The sequence below is a fragment of the Camellia sinensis genome, chromosome 5, assembly GCF_055761805.1.
Source record: "Camellia sinensis isolate YWXY chromosome 5, ASM5576180v1, whole genome shotgun sequence".
In the NCBI taxonomy this organism is placed as follows: domain Eukaryota; kingdom Viridiplantae; phylum Streptophyta; class Magnoliopsida; order Ericales; family Theaceae; genus Camellia; species Camellia sinensis.
Genome location: NC_138965.1, coordinates 18,712,748 through 18,722,494, shown reverse-complemented (window position 1 = coordinate 18,722,494; position 9,747 = coordinate 18,712,748). Strand labels below are relative to the sequence as shown.

The 9,747-nt window shown below is 36.3% G+C and overlaps 1 protein-coding gene across 23 annotated transcripts; it reads left to right on the top strand.

The window, feature by feature from the left end:
- Positions 1-740: 740 nt before the first annotated feature.
- On the top strand, positions 741-9,496 carry LOC114308217 (kinesin-like protein KIN-7E). Of its 23 annotated transcripts, none has more exons than XM_082868325.1 (15): positions 791-1,064; positions 1,417-1,509; positions 1,846-2,019; positions 2,119-2,540; positions 2,873-2,962; positions 3,060-3,160; positions 3,284-3,397; positions 3,492-3,573; positions 3,660-3,727; positions 3,837-3,902; positions 4,058-4,182; positions 4,342-4,675; positions 5,884-6,777; positions 7,505-7,824; positions 9,051-9,496. In XM_082868325.1, the coding sequence occupies exons 4-15, from the start codon at positions 2,315-2,317 to the stop codon at positions 9,370-9,372; spliced, it is 2,742 nt and encodes a 913-aa protein (XP_082724451.1). In that variant the 5' UTR covers positions 791-1,064; positions 1,417-1,509; positions 1,846-2,019; positions 2,119-2,314; the 3' UTR covers positions 9,373-9,496. The 23 variants fall into 23 exon arrangements, with proteins under 23 accessions (XP_028109559.2, XP_082724467.1, XP_028109562.2 ...); XM_082868327.1 differs by having other exon boundaries at positions 821-1,064; positions 1,417-1,697; positions 2,213-2,540; XM_082868324.1 differs by having other exon boundaries at positions 825-1,064; positions 1,417-1,697.
- Positions 9,497-9,747: the final 251 nt, after the last annotated feature.

Genomic DNA, 9,747 nt, shown 5'->3' with positions numbered 1-9,747 from the left:
ATGTGGGAACTAAAATAAAATTTTGATAAAAGTGTGAAGAAACTAATAAAATGAAAAAATGTCAAGTTTAACTCATGTGATAATTTTCGTTAGCTTGTTAACTATAGATTGACAAAAAGCAAAGATGGAACCAAGATTTCATCATCGGAAGATTCAAAAATATGATATATAAACTATACATACACACATATAAAATTTCAAATATTATAGAAGTAATCTCTAATAGAATAAACAAATTTTTTAGATAGAAAATAAAAAAAGAATGTAAGATGATAGAAGAATATGATACATATCTTTTATACTAAAGGGTTATTTTATTTATAAAATAAAATATATATTTTAAAAGTATGAATGGTAAATAGAATTTTTCACAAAAATAAAGGATCATCTTCCTTCATAGTCTTCTCTTAGTTGACATTACAAATTTATAATAAAAGGATTTTGCTAACAAATACCTTAGGAACATAAGAAAAAAATAAAATAAATGTAAAATTCAATAAACTTTTCATCAATTTGATAACACTTTTTACTCATTTTAAATTTTTTACCATATTTCAAAATATTTTTTACACTAACTCCAACATTGACATTTGCCAAAGTAACGAATTACACCTGAAAATACAGAGGAGACTGTTTGGGGAAAGCTAATATAGCCACAAAAAAAAAAAATTAAAAAAAATTATTACCATAAATTTAACTATTCTTTATACTTGTTGGTTAGTGTTCTAGAAAAAAAAATTAAAAAATTAATTAAAATAACGTTGGGTAAACAATTATGATAGAGAGTTGTAATTTTAAAGACGTTACAGTAATTTCAGTTACTTCACACCAGAACAAAATTCAGACGTTGACGCACCAGCAACTCCATCGCCGATCTGCGTTCATGCTCTCTCTCTCTCTCTCTCTCTCTCTCTCTCTCTCTCTCCATTTTTGGATTCTAAAAATTACACAGAGAGAGCTATCACAAGGGTTAAGCTTTGGCCGATTCTACTGTTCTATCTAGTCTCTGTTTGTTTTAAGCACAATTCACTTTATTCGACGCGTAAAGTTTGACTACCTTTCTGGTGAGCTTCAAGTTCACACAACCCACTAAATTTTCTAGTTTCAAATTCTGGGTTTATTTTTAACATCAAGATTTACACACTATTTTGAATTTCTGTGTGTATATAATTCGATTTGGAGGAGCATTTCTACCAAAAATTCCCCATAAGTTTCTTCAATTTTTAAGATTTACGCACTACTTGGAATTCGATTTGGATGGTTTGCAAAAAAAATTCTGATACTGTCCTTCAAATTTTCCGGTAAAATTGTTTTAAATGCGTAAAATCACAGTTCTCTCTTTTGTTTTCTATCTAAACTTTTTCTAGGAAATTTAACGGTTACATTCTGATTCATTTGGATTTTTCCAATTTACAGGTTGGAATTTGTAGAGCAGAAGCTTCTGACCATTCAATCTAAACCCTATCTGAACTCTGAGTTCATTACCATCCTTTGAAAACGACAGAGAAGGTAAACTCTCCCTTAATTTCACATTTTTTCTGTAAAACAAGATAAGTACATATATGTGTGTGCGTGTGTGTGTGTATGCATATGTTTGGGACCACCATGTCTGCAAAATTTCAAGCTTTCACCAGCCCATTAGAAATTGAGGGAATTGCTGGCCAGTGGTAACAGAAAAAAGTATTTATAAATCAGAGGTAAAGTCTATACACTTTAATAATTAAAATGCCATACTGTTTCATGATTTTTAGCCGACCCCATTTGATGGGACTTAAGGCTTGGTTGGGTTTGGTTTGGGTTTACTGTTTCATGATTTTGTAATTTTTTTACTGTACCACTGTACAGTTATTTCACCTTAGAAATTCTGTAAAGCATTGTTACTTCGTCTGCAAGCATAGATGGTCCCCGGAAAGTTTTCTGTTCTGCTCTGAACCTTCAAATGGAGCTTCTAGGGTTGTTGCCAAATATTAAGCAAAGAAAGATAGCTTTATCTCAACTACCAGTGATTAGCACTTTTAGGTTAGTTTGTTGGTTGTTTAGTTTATCCATTATTATTATTATTATTATTATTATTATTATTATTATTATTATTATTATTATTATTATTATTGTGTGCAGATAATGTGATTATGGGAAGTTCAGATTTGTTTATTAAGGCTAGCCCAACAACCTTGTGTTAACATCTTAACTGTCTTGCATGATTGGAAAGCAGGCAATAGAGTGAGTGAAATGGTGCTAATTATTTGAATAATGGGTTATTAAGTTTTTGGATTAATGGAGGTGGGTTTGTGAAAAAAAAGAGGGAGGGTGAGAAATGGGGGCAATTGGTGGGGAAGAGTTGACCAAGTGGGAGGAGATGCAAGGAGTGGCGAGTGATGGCAGTGAGGAGAAGATTCTTGTATTGGTTAGATTGAGGCCTTTGAGTGAGAAGGAGATTGCAAGGAATGAAGTCTCAGATTGGGAATGCATCAACGAGACTACCATTTTGTTCCGGAACAGCCTTCAAGAGCGGTCCATGTTTCCAACTGCTCATACATTTGGTAAGGAAATGGCCATCTACCTATTTAATTTGTTCTCATTCTGGATTCAAATATTTCTTTGCATTCATGGTGTTTGGGTTTGATCTAGAGCATATCGGGTCATCAAGTATAAAACAAAATTCACTCTACCTGTTAGAAAATATTTAGTGACTTGGGTTAGGACATTTAGGTACTATATGACGGCTCGTGTATTCATAATTTAGTTACAACTTTTGGAAATAGATGTTTCTGTTATAATTTGAGAATTGCACAGGATTTCTATTTGAAGATGTACATTTTTTTTCTCCCTATTTTGATTTAACCTTCTTTTATTGTTGTTTTATGTTGGATAGATGGCGTATTTAGTGGTGACTGCTCGACTAGGCAGGTTTATGAGCAAGGAACGAAGGAAATTGCTCTTTCAGTGGTCAGTGGTATTAACTGTAAGTATAATTTCATGTTCTGGTTTCCTCTTGTCATAATCTTACTGATTGTTTGAATGAAGTGAAAGTTTTTCACCTTGACAATTTTTCCTTTCAGCAAGTATTTTTGCATATGGGCAAACAAGCAGTGGAAAGACACATACCATGATTGGAATAACAGAGTACACAGTAGCAGACATTTATGACTATATACATAGGGTAACAAATAAAATGTTTATTTGGTGTCGTTTTCTGTTTCATTTTTATATTCCATTATGTTCTTTGTTTTTAAACACATATAACTGTAATATTCTTTCTTTTTCCCCCCTCTACGATCTCCAGCATGAAGATAGAGCATTTGTTTTGAAGTTTTCTGCTATGGAGATCTACAACGAAGCTGTAAGAGATCTCCTTAGCACGGATAGTCTTCCACTCAGGGTCCTAGATGATCCAGAGGTAAATGTCTATTTATTTATTTATTTTCAGTTTCATCCGCTGAATATATACTTATATATAGATATAAATCTTTTATGATTTGTCATTCCTTTAGAAAGGGACTGTCGTGGAGAAACTTACAGAGGAAACTCTAAGGGATTGGAGCCATCTCAAGGGTCTTCTATCAATTTGTGAAGGTAAAAGGCATCCCATGATAGTAATAGCGGTAATAGGTATTATGAAATAGTGCCTTGTCTTTATGTATAAAATTGCATTCTTGCAGCTCAAAGAAAGATAGGGGAGACTACCTTGAATGAGACAAGCTCTAGATCTCATCAAATTCTTAGATTGGTGTGCTGCTCCTTCCCATCCCCTTTCTGTTCAGTGCAGTTATTAGCTAAGATTTTTTTGAAGTGCTTTAGAATATTTTACTTACCCCTTATGGATTTAATATCTGCAGACAATTGAAAGTTCTTCCCATGAGTGTTTAGGCAAGGACAATTCGACAACACTTGCAGCTAGTGTGGTATAGATAAATTAACTTCCTTTTGGATCACTCTTTGTTGAACATAAATTTGCCTAATCAATGTATTTGGATAGTTTGTGTCCTCCAAATAAATTTTAGAATTTTTTTGGCAAATGGTCAGTAGCCGTAAGTAAATTTGGTTTTTGTTGCTGCAGAATTTTGTCGATCTGGCAGGAAGTGAGCGTGCATCTCAGGCATTATCAGTTGGGGCTAGGCTGAAAGAAGGCTGCCACATCAACCGTAGTTTACTGACTCTAGGAACTGTTATTCGCAAGCTAAGGTTTATTGATCGTCCCATTCTTGACATGTTAACTCTTTTGACTTCCAATTGGCACTTGAAAAATATAGATATATCATTGCTAGAGGTTGTCATTAGCTGTCAGCAAGACTAGATTGTATGTAGAGAACCAAGTAAAATCGCTGTTATTGTTGGATGCAGCAATGGAAGACATGGGCACGTCAATTACAGAGACTCTAAGCTAACACGCATACTGCAATCCTGTTTGGGAGGCAATGCTAGAACTGCCATCATTTGCACTTTGAGCCCTGCACGAAGCCATGTTGAGCAATCTAGAAATACTCTCTTGTTTGCCACTTGTGCAAAAGAAGTGACTACAAATGCAAAGGTTAACGTAGTCATGTCTGATAAGGCCTTGGTGAAGCAATTGCAAAGAGAGGTGGCTCGATTGGAGAGTGAGTTAAGAACTCCTGCCCCTTCTTCCACTTGTGATCATGCGGCATTACTGAGAAAGAAAGATCTCCAGATTGAAAAGGTTATGACTGTCCTAACTCATTTCTCAATATAAGCATGTTAAAATGTTAAACATTTTTATTTGCCCAAAATAAGAGGTATCATACACTTGATTGCCGGGGGGGGGGGGGGGGGGGGGGGGACTGTTTTCTGCAAAGCAATGAGATATAAAAATAATAAAGGACTCATAAAAGCTTTGGAAATGGTGAGCAATGGGGGTTGAATCTGAAATACCAAGGAAATTGTAAAAACTGTAAAGGGAAATGAGTGGATAAATGGCACCAAAACATGTTAGAGAATAGGTTGTTCCATTTGAGATCCAAAGGCATGTCCTCTCACTATTCCTTGTGCATCTCCACATCTAGGGGGAACACGTTTGGAGCCTCTCAAGAAGCTCCAGTTTTTTAACAAAGCGACTTTCTTGGTGCCTGTCATTAAACAATGATACTTAGTGGTGTCGTGCAAATATTTTTTGCCTCTCATAAATCCAAGACAGAAATGCTGTAACCAAATGCATCCACCTCATAGGCCCTGATTAACTTAATGAAGCTTGACAAGTGTGAATCAAGTTGTTGGAATGGAGTAGTGAAATTTCCTTTTAGATAATAAGGAATAAATGACAAATATTTTGGCACTACTTGTGCTGCCTAGGCCTAATAAGCTTCTCACACTCCACTCTTTTTTCAAATGTTCAAATGACAAGATTGCTTCTATTTTCAGTCGAATCCCAGACATGCCTGTCACTCTTCCACCATCATCCATTGCCCTTCAAACCATGATGGGATTTTGTATCACTGAACTGTGCTTTGTTCTCCGTTTGGTTATTAAGATGGAGAGGGTTAACTTGCAATTAGATGGGCAATCTTGTTACCTGAATTTATTTTAAACCCGACAATGGAGCGTGAGGAGCTTATGTGGAGCAGGAATAGCACTTCACTGTAAGAAAATGTCATAAATCATACCAATAATAGTTGGGGACTTTCACAATGTGAGGGTAACTTGGGATGGACATATCTTTGGCCTAGGCCTGTCTCATTTGCTTATCCTTCAACTGTAAAGGTGTGGAATCACAAATACATTTTAATGTGATGATTAGAGTCACCCATGTATTTAGCTGTAATTCTGAGATTGACTTCATGTGTTTATACAAAGACTTGGCATATAAAGGCCCATTTATACGAAAGTTACTTGTTGCGTTTACAATGTGTCCCTGGTTTTTCTATAACACAGTTGGAGAAAGAGGTGAGGGAGCTAACTAAGCAACGAGATCTTGCTGAATCTCGGTATGAGGATTTGCTGCTCATGGTTGGAAATGATCAAGCTTCAGGGAATGATGAAGATGATTCTGTGTCCATGGGTGCTTCTTCGCTGCTGTCAGATAGAGGTAAGTTTGTAAGATCCAGTGCGTGTCAAGGCCGTGAGGTATTTGCACTGGGAAGTGGAGAAGATCCTGATGACATCTGCAAGGAAGTTCGATGTATTGAGATGGATGAATCCAACAAGGACAAGATCTCTGAAACCCTTGCCTTATCAACTGATGATGCTGAAGGAATGTTGGCATTGACGCCCGTGCCCATATGTAGCAATGTGGAAGATGCGGAAACGGAATCCACCCCACCTAGAGAAGTAAGCCACATTCAAAATAATTTGACTTATAGGACATTGGAGCAGAGAATCCGCAATGTACAAAAGACCATTGATTCTCGAGTCAGCCCATACCCTGATGACCCGTCTCCTTGGTCTCAGGCTGCAGGTATTTCAAGTTCTAGAAGTCGGAAGTTAAGTAGGAGCTGGAGTTGTAGAGCTAATCTCATGGCTGGCTCGTCATCACCATACTTCAACATGGCACGAGAAAGTCATAATACACCACCCAATGGTTTTGAGACAAGCTTTCCTGGAAGACCAGGAGGATTCCAAAGGATGCTTCCTCAATTAAATTATGATGCTCCAAGGTTGTCGAGAAATGATTCTCAGTCTTCGATTGGAAGTGCTTTTATAGATGAGCTAAAAGCTCAGAAGAACATGAATTCCACAGATGAGGAAATTCCTAGCATTGATAATTTTGTCGCAGGACTGAAAGAAATGGCCAAGGTTGAGTATGAAAAGCAACTTGCTGATTGTCAGGTTAGAATGCGCCCACTTTTCTTTGCTTCAATATCCTCCTGTGAAATATTGTCATTTTTTGTGGTCACTGTCTATAGCTTTCTGAGAATTTGGTTCCGATCAATGAGTGGGCATTTGGCTTACCTTATACACCAATTCTGCTATGAAACTTTATGTATTGATTGGTGCAAACCATCAATGTTTGTTTTTGTGAGAATATTCATCCAATTATTGTATGCCGCGATTTATAAAACATCAATAACCTTTTGCCTATCATTACTTAGGAGTAGTTATTTATTATTATTGTATTATCATTTTGGGGGGGTTCAAGTGCAAGGAAAGGAATTTAAGGTTGTGTTGGGATCTAGGATTTGATGAGGGTTTTGTGGAAGGAAAGGAAAAGGAAAGGGAAATGTGACAAAAATTTAGCTTCTATTTATTCACTTTTCCGTTTCTATTTTCTTTTCCCCACAAATTCATCCTCAAATCTTTGATCCAAACACAGCCTAAGGGTTTATTACGTATTGACATGTCATGTAGCAAATGGAAAGCAAATTGTGTGCTATCATTTTCATTTACTCATTTAGTGTGGCATGTTTACCTAGGCTAGCATACATGTAAATATTTCTACTAGCTTGACCCATGTCATTAGATGACTATAATGCATGTGTAATTCAGTAACTTTGAAATGGTCGGCGTTTTTTTAAGCTTGTGCTCCATTTGATATGGTTTCCTATGTGCATGCTAGGTTCAGGGGATGGAACCGAAGGCTGAAAACTCTGGAAAGAATGTCAAGGATGTTGGATTAGATCCGATGCAGGACACACCAGAAAGTCCTGCAAGTTGGCCTCTTGAATTTGAGAGGCGGCAAAAAGAAATTCTTCAACTTTGGCAATCTTGCAATATTTCATTGGTCCATAGAACATATTTTTTTCTGCTGTTCAAAGGTGACCCGACAGATTCTATTTACATGGAGGTGGAGCTTAGGAGACTTTCTTTCCTCAAGGAAGCATTGTCTCGGGGTAATCATGTAGGGGAAGATGGTCAGACTCTCACATTGGCATCAAGGTCCACCCTCTCTCTGTATCTTGAATGCATACATGTTAATGAAATCATTTGATTTTCTAGCATCCACATTATTTTTCTTTCAGGCTCCGTTTATTTAGAAAGAAACAGATGATAGAAAGTGAAATGAAAGAAGGGAAAAAGAAATAAAAATTTATTTTCTTGCATGCATTTGAATAGATGGAAAATCTTGCAAGAAAATGATGAAAAAATGTAATCACTACATAACAAGGAGTTATGGAGAGAAACATGGGCAAAGAGGGAAACAAAATAAACATTGTCAAGGAAATGCTCAATCCATTACATGTTTCGAGTCTCGGTTTTTGGGTGTTTTGTACAGCTGGGTGTCGAGAAGGGTGAATCCAGATTTATTTGTTATCTTAGATTTTATTGATGATTTAGTTTGCTAGGTCCCCGTTTTGCGGGATTCGTTTTGTATTCTTTTAGCATCTTCTTGATGCTGTGGTAATAAAATTTATTTATCAAAAAAAAAAAAACATTGTCAAGTTCTATGAGAAAAATAAATTTCCCTATATATTTTACAAGAAATCATAAGCATAACTAACAAGTTAATTTGAGTTGTTCAGGAAACTTTAAATTCATTACTTTTGAGGACTCTCTATCTAAACAAACAAATAAAAAATTAATTTTTTTCTTTTTCTTTCACTTGCCTATATTCTCTATCTAACCAAGGTCTTCTTTGGATTCTTTCAAAGATGGCCACCCGCTTTCCCAACTTCCTCTTGTGCAACATTGATATTGTTTTTTGCCTTGCATTTATTTATGCTCCATTTGTTTCCGCAGAAAACATTTTCCTCATTTTAGCATTTGGTATGACGGAAAACAAAAATCAATAGAAAATATTTTTCATGATCAATGGAAAACAAGCCTTTTTGGGTAGAAAATATTTTCCACTTTTGGAAGGCATAAATTGTTTTCCAATCATATGTCTTATCAATTCTACTGCACTATCACCACCACCACCGTCACCACCACTACCGCAACTCCACCCCCACCTTCACCACCACTGCCACGACCACCAGCACAAAAACCACTACTAATACAGTCACTTGCACATTTGCAACCAAACATAAGAAAACATTTTCTACAAAAATAATTTCGTAGAAAATGTTTTCCATTGAAACAAACGGAGCATTTGTGTGTCAGCATCTTACTAAAACATGTTTTGTATGGAACATTACTAAAACATGTTATGTATGGAGTGACAGCTTGAAGGCCCTTCGCCGCGAGAGAGAGATGTTAAGGAGGCTCATGTACAAGAGGTACTCAGCAGGGGAGAGAAATAGACTATACCAGAAGTGGGGCATCAGTTTGGGGTCAAAGCGGAGGAGGCTACAACTGGTCAACTGCTTGTGGAGCGACGCAAGTGATATAAACCATACTACGGAGAGTGCTATGATTGTTGGAAAGCTGATCATGTTCTCTGAGCAAGGAGAGGCTCTCAAGGAGATGTTTGGGCTTAGCTTCACACGTCCATGCACAAGCAGAAGATCCTTTGGCTGGAAAAACAGCATGGTTTCTCTTTTGTAAGTTTGTTTTATGATCAGATGCATATAAGATTAGAGGCTACTAACTCGATTGTATTGACTATTTGATATTCATTTGTGATTGAAATTGACAAAGATTGTCCACAATGGTGATGGATTTGTGAACATTTTGTAAGTTTCCTCAGGTTAGAACCCTGAAAATTTGTTGGTTTTATGTGCATCTTCGGTCACATATATTTCATGTGTATAGAGGCTATTACCTGATGTTGGTTCTGTTAAGGCACCAATTATCCCAACAATAGATATCAAAGCTATCCAATACTTTTCTTCGCATGGAACTCCAACCAATCAAAGGGAATCTAAATTCAACAGAGAGATTTGAATTCAAGACATTTCTTAATTTGAGTTCTTAGTTATG